Genomic DNA, 14,385 nt, shown 5'->3' with positions numbered 1-14,385 from the left:
AGAGCAGAACTTGAAACACCCCCTGCCATCTATCACTCTTACTGAAAAGTAAGAGTTTGTCCATGAAGGTGTCAGACCTCTGTGTGAAAGGCACACAATACAAACAATGAAGAGCAAGTGACTTGTCAAAAAGCCTGACTCTTTGAAAGCTTTGTGTTTGACTTATCAATAACCAATAAAGGAATGCACAGCCACCCAGATGCTTCATTGCTTAGTCAGACATTGCCAGCAGCAATTGCCAGACCAATAATCAAGCCAGTAAATATACATTTGCTGACTTACTGCATCCCTGTAGTCAAAATTCTATCAGCTCCTCATTTTCTGCTTTCTTCTCTGTTTGATACTTCACCTCTGACAGCAAAGCCTGTCATTCTGTGAAAGAGAAGCAATTTACGTAAGCACTGCTCACTACAATCTCAATTAGAAGAGCCAAAGAAAACAGGCTTTGTTGTAGCTGTTTGTATTGAACACTGCAGCTTTACCCACTCCTTGTTATCACCAAGGAAAACCTAAGTGTTTTTTGCATACACAGACCTTTCACCGAAGTCAGCAGGAGGCTCAGCTGGGAAACATGGGAAAGAGCTGTCAATCTACCTGCACACACCTGACCTATTGGCAGGCCAGGCTAGAGTCATTTCCATGTCAAAAAGTTCTCACAATACTATTCCTGCTTGGAGGAAAGGATGAGGGGGAGCATGAAATGTCTTCTGATAAGAAAATGACTATTAAAAAAAGAAGAAGAAAATACATGAGAAGTACCCTGTACAGTTTGTTTCAAATGGTGTGTACTAGGAACACAAGCCCGGGCGATCCAGATGGAAAGTCTGCTGGTGGAACAATGCTCCCCTAGAAAAATGAGAATTTGAACAAACAAAAAAACCCCTCATTAGAAAGCAATGATTTTATCAAATTCAAGCTTGCATTGAAGCACTAAGGGCAAAGTTCATCTAAATTAAACTAATCTTAGCTCACAGCAAAATAGTATTTGAAGCGAAGCAAAATTATTCTTTTCAGTCAATGTCCTGATCAATTTCATTTTATGAGGACTTTCACTGTTTAGAAGAAAACCAAAGGTAAAAATACCAAATTTCAATTAAATCAAATGTTGGGTGTTTTCCAGTAGCCTATTTTCCATAGAATGTTACTAGCTTGCTTATTCTCCTGCCACCTCAGTTTACTCCTGACAGCATCACTCACTAGCGATTTTAATTTCTTAGTTTTTAAAAAAGAAAATATTCTTTGCTCATGTTTATTGCCATAACTTTTAGCACAATGTGTTGGCATAGTCCTGTACCCTCCATGTATTGAAGCAATTTGGAGTCACACTATCTGGAAATTTCAAAAAAGGAAGAAAAGAAAGAAATACAAGATAATGGGGAAGATAACCATTGACAGTAAACTCAGTGGTGATCACATTTACCAAAAATGTTATCAGTGTGTTTCCTTCAAACATCTCTAAACACCTCCCTACCTACAAGCTGAAAGGATACATGTCCCTATTTAGGGGGACATTTAGCCTTTGTAGGCTATTTTGGATAATTCAGTAACAATTAAGCAAATTCATTGGTATTATTTTTCCTTCCTCTCAACAAATAGAAGCCATTTTTTGTTGCCAGGAACAATCCAATTCATTTTACTACAGAGTCCAAATACACTGGAGACTGAACCTGCACATGGCACTCAAAGGGCTGTATAAAAGTTCCCTGAGATGGCAGGTTTGGTGTCTCCTAGGGTGTAAGTCAAGTATGACTTCTTCATTTTTCCTTCATTGCAACACAACCAATGAAAGTAACAGACAGGATTAAAGTCTGCATGTCATGTGAGAAGATTTCAAAGATTTTGTGATGATTCCAATGAGTGTTCCCATTTTCTTGTGGTCAGATGTCTCGTGTCACTGTTTTCTCAAGTGATGCTATCACTTTAACCAAAAGACCACAACTATCCAAAGCACAGTCCCAAAAATTACTCAGATCCACTGAGTCTGAAAACTGAAATTGCCTTAAACCATGTTGGAGGGATGGTTGATTTCAGGGCCTTGATCTGTTTTCTTTGGGGGGGTGAATAGTTCATTTTTTAAGAGACTCATATTTTCTTTACTTTCAACTAACTGCAGATGGAACAAATTTTTATGTATTTATTTCCAAACAGCTCATTTCCAAATTAACTGAAATCTTTGTTATCAGGCTAAAAGCATAAGGATGGGAGGAATTTGTTTGCACAGCTTCTTTGAGGGGTCCCCATGGGAAACAAAGGCTTCACCATAGGTAACAATGTCCTGATAGGGGACCTGTATTTTACTGCACATGAGCTGTTCTGCATGAACTGAAAACATGGGTTTAAATTTTCAAAGTGAAAAAAACCCATGTTTTTAAAATCAGTCTCTTGATTATACTCTCTGAAGAGACCCAGTATTTCTACCCCTGGCAGCATATCAATGATTCTATTTCACTTCTCTCATGCTTGGATAACACTACAGGAACAGCACTTAGCTGTTAGCGGACATGCTGTATCATGTCTGTGCTAGACACTGGCAAGATTTAAGTCCTGCTTTCAGATGTTACAACCAAAATTCAGTATAGTTGTACCTGAATTCATGTGCAAACCATACAACCAAGATGTGCCCCAGCAAGCACAAAACCTGCCTGCAGGACCTAAGAGCCCACAGCAAGCAATCCACTCCTGCTGAATAAAGGGGGGCTCCTAAAGTTCACACAGATCCAAGGGCAAAAGCCTGCAGGCAATTCATAGGAAGAAGAGCGTTTTCTGCTGCTGCTAAGGTCAAGAGAAGCTCTTTCTGCCTTTGAGAAGCTGTGATGACCTCAAAGGCTTATCAACTGAACAACCATGTGGAGGTGAAAATAGTCACACGGTTGTAATCTTTGTCCAGGATCATGTCTGCTACTAAAAAGCTGGGAGATTCTTCCCCCTCAGCAGAGGTAAGAACAAATTGCTTAAACAATTGGGTCCCAAACTCAAAATAGAATCCCTCCTGTCTATATGTTAGGTGTAAAATGCCAGAACCAGTAAGTCCACCACCAGTCACTTTTTGGGAATTGTTGTATGTCCAGGAATCCCACTAAGTAAGGTGACAGTGAAACTACAGTCCCTGCAGTCCCATCAGTGATCTCAGAAAAGGTAAGTTGGCACCTGAAACTAAAAAAAATGAGAAATGATGGCCAAACACACGGATTTCAGAGCCAACCTATTCTATTTGCCAAGGTAATGCCTGAGTAACATAAACACATTTCTTTTAGCTATCAACAGTGTGTGCGCATGTGTTCACACTCTGATTCCCAGCAGTGGGCATGGGTGAAGAACCTCTAACTCTGTGGAAGGGAAACAAAAAGACCTAAGGGTTCCTGAATATTAAATTCATTTTACTACAAAGTCCAAATGCACTGGAGAGTGAACCTGCACATGGCACTCAAAGGGCTGTAAGAAAGTTCCCTGAGATGGCAGGAGGGCGGGCAGGAAGATACTGAGCGTGATTTGCTATAGATCATTATTTTAAATGTGAATTTTCACATCTCAAAAGGTATTACAGAAATAAGCACACAACAACTTGTGATGTGTGCCATGATGCAGCTGGCAAAAAAGAGTTGGGATTCTCCATGATACAAGTTAAACAACAGGACACTTCTATCTCTTACATCTTCTGGTATAATTTTCAAGGGCATATGGACTGGAAACATTTCAAAACTTGAGAAACACAGGGAAATTGAAGGAAGTAAAACATCTGATAGATATAAAACACACTTTGCACAAATCTGTAGCTTGAACTTTGGTTACTGCCTTCAGCAAGTATGTTTGTACTTCATGACAGAGCTGGATCCACAGGAGGAATCGTAGGTGTTAGGGAACAGCACCTCATCATAGCCAGGGAATACTATGAAACATACTAGTATAGGAAAAAAAGGTAACATAATGAAGATGAGAAGATATCAGCAGCATATACCCTCTGACTTTAGACAGTACTAGGTAGCAGTGACTCGGCATTTTATAGATCAGAACACAAATCGAAACCCTGGAGGAAATAAAATAAGACTGCTCTTTCAGAGACTGGCCACATTGAATGGTTTCTAGGCCATGATAAACAGTTCACCTTACACTTGTATCTGGGACACATCCTCCAAAGTAATTCTCGTGCAGTTAGAAGTCCTCACTTGTTGAAGTGAGACATCTCTTGTTTAATTGTCTTGTAGCTCTCCTGTGTCTGCTCCCAGCGTATGGCTCCCACTACAGGTGCCAAGCCAAATAAATACCTGCTATGGAAAGGCACACAGCCAGTCTGCAACAAAACAGCCAAATCACTTCCTGCATGTATTGAATTAAGGACTGGATAATGTGAAAACCATTGAGCCATGTGGTTTATTCTCTTTATGTACCTACTCAGGGCCTGCCTGAGCTGGGACTGCTTTCTGTGTCGCGGTAACCCCAAGACCCATGCTAAGGAGACTGAGAGATTTCACAGAATCCTGGCGTATCTTCACGCAGCAGCTTCTGCTAAAAAGGTGAGTGACTTGAATGGGAGCTTCAGTGAGGCAAATACAAACACTGTGGTGAGTTCTGTCCCAGCTACACTGACACCACCACTCACAATACCTAATTTAAACCTAATTCAAGATGATCTTCAAGGTCCCCTTCTAGCCCAAACCATTCCATGATTGTATTTATATTGCAGTCAGTGCATGGCAAACTTAGGTATAATGAAGAGATAGGGCAGCAGGAAGGGAAAAACTAGCATTCTAAAGTGATGCTGTCTGTTCCCTATCTTTTCTGTATTTGCTAGTGGCATTTTGCCAAAGGTGGTGAAGGGAAACAGGGCAAAGGGTATAATTCAAGAGAGTTCCTCCCCAGCTCAGCCTTGTTGCTGCTGTCATCTGGACTGAAGAGACCTTACTCACATTCCCAAAAAGGGAGCTAGAAGCAATCTGAAGTCAGGTACAAAGTCTTGCTCAGGCAGATGGTCTTGCATGTTGAAATAGTCCCAGAGACACCCATTTCCCTTGTTCCAGGCCCATTTGTGCAAGTGCTGACTCAGAGGACCAGGCTTTGCACTATCTGCTGCACCGCAGTATGTCCATGACCTGACTGCTGCTCTTCTTGGCACATGGCTCTGATGGAGAGCTGGCCACAGACTTTCACACATTGCTGCTCCATGTCTAAAAACTGTCTCACACTCCAGACCCCAGGAGACTTCTGGAATTTCCTCAGCAGTAACCACTGTGGAATGAGTCTGATGGGTCAGTTCTGTGAGCAGTCATGCAAGCATAAAGCCACTGTCACGTAAAGTGTCCTTACTCATGTGTACCATCCAAGAACAAAGTGTAATCTGACTGTGTGTGAGTGACAGTGAGTGATCTGCTCCACACATCCGTTCAAGGCTGGATCTGCCAATGATAGTTGCAATGACCTGAAGCAGATTATCTGTGCATAATCCTACCTGCTTGTTGCCTCAGTTTACTACAGCTGGGCAAATCCTTCTTCCTGCAAAGAACATGCCACTTCCTTGGGACAAACATATGGGAAACTCACAGTCCAAGGCTTGTGTAGCTATAACCTGGAGGGAATGGTGATTCCACCTCTGTTATCTCAAGGGATCTCAAGAGATCCCAGTGAAAGTTTCTAATTAGTGGCTGGCCCTAAGCTGACTATGTAACTTCCTTTTAAGGGCAAGCTAAAAGCCAACTGCTTCCAAGGATGTCATTATTAAGCTGAATCTGGAAAGGGGTCCAAATTAGTCATGAGATATTTCCTGATAAGGGCTGGTCTCCCGAGGGACTAAGCAGCTGTATGAAGCAGCTAAGCTGTAGATGATGGAGCACAGGAATGGGAGTCTTTGTGTCCTGTGAAAAATATGGGATGTTAATTCATGTTCTTATGGGTTATGGCATGTTAGAAATTATAAAAACCACTGTATATATGTTATATGAGAATATAGTCTTAAGTTTCAGTCTGCCTTGGAATTCACTGAGGGAGGCAGGCACCATCCTGGAATTTCCATTTAGAAAGGAGGCAAAGGATTTACGGGGAAACCCTGGCCTTCTCTTTGGCATCAGAAAGAAGGATACATTAAGATAAGCTATCAGTCCTTCCCCCATGGGCTGCAGAGCCATCAGAGCACTATCATCAGACATCAGAGCACCGTCATCAGAGCACCATCATCATCAAAATCTCCGGAGATGAACTCTTTTCATTCATAAACTTTGGTGTCTATTCACTCATGGGAAACCAAAAACTGACATCTTAAAAAGGAGGAGGAAACTCTTTTCAGCTCAGCCGGAGACAACTATGAATTTGAATAACCAGCCTGAAAAAAAAAGGACTATGAGGGAATTTTTGCCGGAGGCGAATAAAGTGTATAAAATCTAAGCCCCGAACAAGGCCAATTTGTGAACTCAGGGGGGACGGCAGTGTGCCAGATACTGCATCCCAGTTCACCCTTGACGATTCCCCGGGTCAATCGTCAATGTAACTCCGCTGAGGGGGGGGCAAGGTTGCCAAAATTCTGTAATTCGATTTTTTTTTAATAAAACCAAAAATTATATTTCTAATTGGACTACTGTATTGGCATTTATAACATGTCCCATCAACTTGCTATCTACCTAATCCCTTGCTAGGACTGCTTTACATGCTGTATCTTATAATCTAAGGCATTCAGGCAGATGGGGCAAGACACACGGCAGCCTGACCCCAGAACAACTTGATTTGCTGAGCCCTGCTCATGTTCACAAATGTCTGTGTGAAAAGAAAACAGATCAGCTGAAAAAAAAACCCCAAAACCAAGACAAATAAAGTGCAATATTATATTTCTTACTAAAACTTATTACAAAGGGAAGTGTGATCATAACCGATCTAAACCTGTGTGTAAATAAAATTTACAAAACCTGCATCTCATTTTCATTAAAAGCTCATATAAAACTACTATTTTGCTTCTTTATGACTGAATTTAGCAAACTGCCTTGACAGGAATGAAGAAAAAGAGAGTGACCTATGTGTGTAGAGGAGTGGAACAGAAGGCTTTCAGTATTGGAGTGTAGGAATGGCAGCCTGAGGGCCTCCTAGTTGCAGGACAAAAAGATTTCTAGTTTTCAAAAGCTACTTGAAGAAAGGGGTGCTCAGGGAAGCTAAGCCCACAGAATAAGAGTACGTGGTTGCATATGGTTAGGCAGCAAGGCAATCTCCAGAGCCCACATTCCCATTTGGCTCAGCACCCTACACCCTGAAAGATAACGGAGAACCCCCGCAAAAAAGCCTCAGCTCTTTTCAGAGAATGGGGTCCCAGCAGACTCTGGGCGATTCTCGGGACGGTGCCGTGCCACTCTTCCGTCGCTCTCAGACCTGAAGAAGCCGCAGTGCCGGGAGCGGCCGCTCTTCTCTCTCCGCCCTTCTCCATTAGCACCACACACCCACCGGTGGAAAGGGGCCAACGGGGCACTGTCCCTCGACTCCACTCCGGGAAATTCCCCGGCAGCTCCTGGCAGGGAATAAAAGCACGGAAGAGAAAGGGGGCCGCCTTGCCGGCTCTGCACCCTCTCCGCCGCCAGCACCAGCCATGAACCCGCACCTCCGCCTCCTCCTCCTTCTGGCCGCCGCCGCTCTCTGCCAGGGTAAGCGGCCGAGCCGGGATTACCCATCCGTTCGCGTCCCGGCCTCGGCAGGGGTGGGCGGGGGGCCGAGGGGTTTCTGACGACCCCGAAGCCGAGGCTCAGAAGGCTCCTCCCGCCTGCCAGGTGCCCCGCTGGCAGGGGAGCTGCGCTGCCGCTGCGTGCAGACCGTGTCCGAGGTGATCCCGCCGCGGCGCCTGGCCCGCCTGGAGTTCCTCGCCGAGGGGCCGCACTGCGCTGTGCCCGAGGTCATGTAAGTGCCCGGCCCCCGCCCCTGCCCGCCGACCCGGCCTCGGCCTCATCCCCTCCCCGTCTCGCCCGCAGAGCCACGACGAAGCAGGGACAGATGGTCTGCCTGAACCCCATCGCACCCTGGGTCAAACTCCTGATCACCAGGATCCTCCGCAGGTACCTGCCGGGCCAGCTGTAGCCACAGCATGGGGCTAAACTTAGCTTTTGGAGGGGCTTAAACCCGGGAATAATGAGCCGCATTCCACTATTGATTCTTGTAGGGAAATCTGGTTAGTTACACCAAAAATGTGTCCAGAAAGTGGCTTCTTTTTTGGGAAAGAGACAACCCAGCAGGTTGTCAGGGAGAGTATCCACAACAAATGCCTGTTAATTGCAAATCTAGCCACAGTATGTTCCATCATCATCATCATCATCATGCCTCTTTCCCACACCTCCTATGAGATTTATCATCTGGTGTATGCAAGAAAACTTACGGAAAAATTTACTGGCTTTACAATTTGAATTCTGCCTATTGCAGTTCACCCAACAAGCTCTGAGAGAAGGAACATCTCAGAATGAAGTTACCTGTTTGCCACAGGATACCAGAAACAGATGCTGTAAGAACACAATAGCTCAGTTTTCTAGTTTTGATGAGTTTATAGATCAGATGTTCTATGTTTCATTCCCTCTCCTCATACTTGTTATTGCCTAATCCTATGTATGGTTTTATTGACTGAGATAAAGTGACTGAATCCATTTGTTAAGGCAGTGGAAGCTTTGCTGGACACCTCTCAGCAGCATTCTCACAGTTTTCTCCACCTTTGTGCAAGCTCCTTCTTGCCAAATGCTATTTGCCAGTACATTCTTAAAAAACAGCATTGATATCTGAAAAGAAGATGGGCCCATCATGAAGACGATTTTGCAAATGTCTGCAGAGTGTGACAGGAGAGGTTTGAATGGATCCTGCCGATGATTGTGGGTAATCCTTCTGTCAGGAATAACAAGAGTGCTATCTGGCACTTAACATTTCAGTGCCTGTTCAGGATTACATAGGAATAAAACCAGGTTCAAGCAAGAATGTTTTGCTGAATCTCTTTTTCCTACTCCAACTTACCAGCCTTTAATGCAGAATGCCTTGGACCTTTTTTCACAAGATACTGTCTAATGGAATCACGAATTTTGCTCCTGAAGTCTTTTGCCCCTATTCAATACTTAGAAGAGTTTAATAATTTCTGTGAAATTGTGGGGGGTTGTGCCATGACTGGTTTGTTTTTAACCAGTTAATGTAGAGGTTGTTTAGTTGATTTGTTTTTAAATGAGTTTACATTAAAGCATTTGGTATTTATGCACAGGATCTAAAAGAACAGTAAATGTTCTGAAGACACCTAGATATTTTATGTCTACTTGTATGACATACTGTCATAACTCATAAAGAATAACTAATTTTCATTATTTTGCTTTGGAAAATTGTATATCAAGAGGGATTTCTCATGATAATGTAATGAAATATACGATGCAATAAACATGTTTCCCTGTTGAAAAATATCCTGTTTTTGTGAATTCCATGTTAAATGAACACTGTACCTGTGTCAGTTGGGCTAGTGGGATGCAGGGAAACCGTGACCTCTGTGTACCCAGGAATTCCTGGACACATCGGCAGATCGATCAGCTCTCTCTGAAGTGTCAGGCAGACTTTGTTCCAAGCAAATGTGTTTCTATATTCAGAGGCACATTACTCAAACCCTCTGATGTGAAGCTGATCTGAACTGCTGATATGAAGAGAGATTAACCCCAAGATGAATGTATTGAACCCAGGCACATCTCTGCAATCTGCAGGAATTTCTGTTCTGGTTTGCCTTGAAGTGGTCTGTGTTTAAAGTTAAACCCATTTTGCTGGGTGGGAGGGAGTAACAGTGTTTGCTGTGGTAAGAGACAGTAAAACTTTGCAACAGTAAATTTGTTTCCAGAAACAAATTGTTCAGGTCCCAGCTGTAACAAGCTCAAAAAATTGTTCAGGTCCCAGCTCTCTGACACTTCTAAAAGGCAAGAATGCCCCTGTCTGGATTCTTCAGTGCACATTTCTAGGACAAACAATCTCTTCCGTCACTAGATACACGATACTTGTTTAGTGACAGACAAGTCAACTGTTGTTTGTACATGAAATCCAACAAAACCTTATCTGAAGACACAACCACATCCTGGCCTTGCTGACATGGGTGAGTCATAAGTGTTCTCCTGTGACACCTGAGGAAAGCTGGCTCATCCCCAGAACATGGGACAGACAAATGAAGGTATATGGAAATCTGTCTCCTCTACACACCCATGGCTAGAGAGCATGAAATGTTCTTCCGTTTCCTTGTCATAATTTTCTTCCTGTCATTTAAAGGTGACCTGAAACTGTTGCTCCCTCTTCAGAACCTTGAGAAAGTCCTACCTGCACTGGCCACCTCTCAACAAACTCCAGTGTGTCTGCACACATAATAGCTTTCCCCCTCAGAATGGTGTCTGTCTGAAATGCCCTAACCACATTGCCCTGTTACACCATGTCTGTCTCAGGAACAGCGTGGATTCCAGAGACAGCTACATCCAGCTTCACTTCATTAGAGCAGCAGATATCTGCAAAATATAGCAGATTTTTTGCTTTCCCTGCCGAGTACACACCAAAGATGTGACCAAATCACTGACAATAACCAGATTCTTTCAAAAGCTGAAAAGTATCATTTATCTGCAGGAATAGATGTCTATTTCATATGCTGTTTTTGAAAACCATGGCTCAGTAAAAACTTCTACAGTTCTTTCCTTCTGCTCTCAGTCATATGTTTTTCTTCAGATGCAAGTTAATCTACTAAAGAAGCAATGGAACTATCTTGTGCAATTCCGGAATTTGCCTCCCACCTAGTTTTCAGTAGGAAAGTTCCCAAAGTTGCCCAAGAAAAAATGCTAGTAAAACAGGACACATCAAAAGCCTCCCAGGGTTTTAAAGTCCTCATGGGGCTCAGGAATTGTTATCATCTGTTCTTTGAAATTCCCAAGACATTAAGCATGAATAAAGTTAATCTTCACTGCACCCTAAGAGATTCACATAAGTGCCTGTAGATAAGTCAAATGTACAAAGTCACAACAAGCCTATCATTGCAACTTAAAACTACACTTAACACCTGAATTTTTTTGAGGTTTTGTTTGTTTGTTTGCTTTGGGGTTTGTTTTGTCTTGTTTTTTCCCATGGAACGGGAAATAGAGTTTGGTTTCCTTGTAAAGTTTCAGCTTTGAGTAAACAGCATATTTTGTGCTATATTGTAATGAACTTGATGAACTGAAAACATCTATAAAATATCTGGAGAAATGACTAAGAAATTTCTTAGTTCTCCATAGCTGCAGACTATGGAAGCAAAATGCTTTCATGGAGAAAATAAACATGCTTACTCTGCAAGGGTACTCAAAAATTATGACTGTCACCATCTGAATAACATGTTAGTCATTTGTAAAGACCTCTCCAGGAAGGCAGGAAAAGTCCTTGAAAAATATATTCCATTTAACATTAAAAACAGAGGAACACCTACTTCTGCAAAAACCCAAACGCTTTGCTCCATGGATCTGAGCTCACTATCGTCTTCCACACAGAAAGAGAAGCTATCACCCACCAAGACAGCAACAATTATTATAGAGTTTGGGGGTTTTCATCACTACTATTTGATTTAAGTATCTGAACACATTGCAAGTGAACGCGCTACACTTAAAGGGGTTTCCTCAGTCAGGATAAATAAAAAGCAAGTTCTTACGCCCTCTGCAGAAAAGGCTTGGCACAGAAAAGAAATGCGATACAGGATTTCTTAAAGCTTCCCTAGGGACTGCGGAGATTTACCCTAAGGATGAGCTTCTCTCACCCTCAGCTCCCGCCCGTCCCTGAGCACCGCCTGTCCCTCAGCTCCGCCTGCCCTGGCGCGACCTGGATCTCGTTGTTTGTCCCGGCTCCTCCCTTCTGTCCTGGTTTAGGGCAAATTTGGGAGAATACAAACATCATAAAGTCACCCCAGAACACCTTCGTCGCTTGGTTGCGGCGCCGCTTCCACCTGTGGGGTCAGATTGACATGGCTGCGGCCACCACAGGGTTCTTTTCCTTCGGCTCCGCGCTGCCGCTCCCGGGCTGGAGAACCTTCACCTTCCTCCCGGCGCCCCGGGCAGACTGCAGAGCCAGCAGGGCCGCCAGGTACACAGTGCCGATCGCGGAGTTTTTCTCCTGGCTCCCTCCTTGTCCTCCTCGTCCCCTTCACGCTGTGGGGGGAAGCGCGCGGCGAGCAAAAAGGGCGCGAAACGCCTGAGGGGACGGCGGGCTCGGCTCCCCGGCCATCGCCCTTCGGGGCGGACCGCCGCCAGGGATGGCCGGCATGGCTTTCCCCGGGTTGTTCGGCCTTTTACAGCCACTCACCTCCCTCCTCACCATTCCACTGTTCGCTCTGAACGAAATACCTGTGCCAGAGTGAAAACATGGGCAGCAGCCATCAGTCCTTGCCTGACAGAAAAAACACACACGTTCAGCAAGGGAAAGGTAGAGACTTTCACATCTCTCCTGGACACTTTATGCTGCTAAAAAACAAAACAAAACAAAACAAACCCCAAAACCCCAAAAAACCCCAAAAAACACCACCACCACAACAACAAACCCAAACAACGACAGCAACAACAAAAACACCCATCACAAACAAAAAAAAAAAAAAATCCAGATGTGAAGAATCAGGAACTGCAGGTGTGGGACACTACAGCTACAGTGTGTCTAATTCCCCACAAAGAATACGGTAACACTGTGAAGATATACAAGGGAATACAACCTGTAATACGGGCATAATCCTCTTGGAGTCTATACAATTTTCAAGATACTTTGGAAAAATACACACGCTCTTTCAATAAAGAAAATGCCACGATCATAGAGAGGCTTATATAGATAACATCAGCAATACAACATCTTTGCTGAACTTTTAACATGAAAAGTACACTGAAGATTGACCTGACATATAATTTCTAGAGTTTTCTTTTTAGTTATGTGACTTAGTTACTTTCTGGGATTGTCTATAAATGAGTGTTATCCCAAACCTTTAAGTCATCTGGTGAGTAGATCTATGAAAACCAAAGTCAGCTGAAGAACAATTTGGCAAGTGACAAGAGGATGGACGTAACAGGTATGGGGATTCCTGGAACTTCAGTGTGGATTTGATTTGTTTTAAATTCACAAAGACATCTTTTGTTGACTTCAGTAGCAGTGCTAATTTTATCTGCATACCCAAGTAAAAGCAAAATAAAATGCTGAGTTTGTTTTGATGATTTTGTTATCAGAAAAAAGAATTTTAATTTATGATTTTCTTCTTTTTTTTTTTTTCCTTTAATAGAATAAGCTTTATTGTACGATCCACAGGAAGATCCCTTATCACACAGTATTTGTAATGTATGGTTACACTCCACACTAGAATTCTTGGCAACATCTGTAATTTTTAATGATTCTTTTAGAATAACCCAAAAGACAAGTTAAACCAAATTAGGCATGTTAATCAAACTTAAGAGAAGCTTCCTAAGGCTGAAAATCCCTATTCTCTGCTGTTGTACTGCTGGCAGGGAGCTCAATCACCAACTAGACACCTCACTATCACTCCTGCAGAGTCCTATACTGAGTCACAGTCTTCAGAAAAATAAATACTACTCACTATTACAAATTGAGTTGATCTGAACTGCACTGGGAAATGGAAAAGTCTGAGCAGAATCTGCTTAAATTTAGAGCTTATTTTATGTTCCTTGCTATTCAAATGGACTAACTGGTTTGTTTGACTAATGATGAAAACCAGTGAAAAAGTCAAAATAGCACGCACTTCTGCAAATATCTGACAGAATTTAGAGACTGTCACTATGTAGAAGGAGTTGTCACTATTTGTAGCAGGAATAGTTATTATTGCCTATCATTTATTTTGTAGTATAGAAACTACTATTTCAGATCTAAATTATTTTCTTGTTTCTCTATGAAAACATGCACTTAAATGATCCAGTAATATTTGTGAATGGCATTATAAATGTTTATCACTGTTTTTACTGATACTTATTTTATTTCCTTTCCAAAAGTAATACCAGAACCTTTGTTTCATGTTCGATCTCCCACCACATACTGATAAAATGTTCCTTGCCATCCTCTCAGTCATTTTGAGCCCTGTTTGCCCACCGCGTGCTTCCCGCCACAGCATGAAGGAAGGAGCCAGGAGGAAAACTCCGCAATCTGCACCGCGTACCTGGCGGCCCTGCTGGCTCTGCAGCCTGCCCAGAGTGCCGGGCCGAAGGTGAAGGTTCTCCTGCCCGGGAACAGCAGCATGGAGCAGAAGGAGAAGAATCCTGTGGTGATGTTGGGGGTTAGATTTGGTTTTTTTTCTTCTCACAGAATTTCTTCCCATAAGTTTCCAAGAAGCCTTAATGACTACTTAGTCAGAACAAAAAGGGGTACTTGAGGGATATGGCAGCACGAGGCTACACCTATTGTTTCTGAGTCCCTGGGAGTGTCCCTCAGAGGGGAGAG

The 14,385-nt window shown here is 43.1% G+C and overlaps 1 protein-coding gene across 1 annotated transcript; it reads left to right on the top strand.

The window, feature by feature from the left end:
* Window positions 1-7,472: 7,472 nt before the first annotated feature.
* LOC134559852 (growth-regulated alpha protein-like) lies at window positions 7,473-9,370 on the top strand. The gene is made up of 4 exons (XM_063415122.1): window positions 7,473-7,610; window positions 7,734-7,860; window positions 7,932-8,015; window positions 8,377-9,370. The coding sequence occupies exons 1-4, from the start codon at window positions 7,556-7,558 to the stop codon at window positions 8,393-8,395; spliced, it is 285 nt and encodes a 94-aa protein (XP_063271192.1). The 5' UTR covers window positions 7,473-7,555; the 3' UTR covers window positions 8,396-9,370.
* The last annotated feature ends 5,015 nt before the right edge of the window (window positions 9,371-14,385 follow it).

Source organism: Prinia subflava, chromosome 18 (assembly GCF_021018805.1).
Source record: "Prinia subflava isolate CZ2003 ecotype Zambia chromosome 18, Cam_Psub_1.2, whole genome shotgun sequence".
NCBI classification, from domain to species: domain Eukaryota; kingdom Metazoa; phylum Chordata; class Aves; order Passeriformes; family Cisticolidae; genus Prinia; species Prinia subflava.
This window is presented reverse-complemented; position numbering and strand designations above follow the sequence as displayed.

Coding starts and splice junctions, on each gene's coding strand:
- LOC134559852 (XM_063415122.1), top strand. CDS start 7,556: ATGAACCCGCACCTCCGCCTCCTCCTCCTTCTGGCCGCCGCCGCTCTC. Junction 7,611..7,733: donor CGCCGCCGCTCTCTGCCAGG/GTAAGCGGCCGA, acceptor CCCGCCTGCCAG/GTGCCCCGCTGGCAGGGGAG. Junction 7,861..7,931: donor TGCGCTGTGCCCGAGGTCAT/GTAAGTGCCCGG, acceptor TCTCGCCCGCAG/AGCCACGACGAAGCAGGGAC.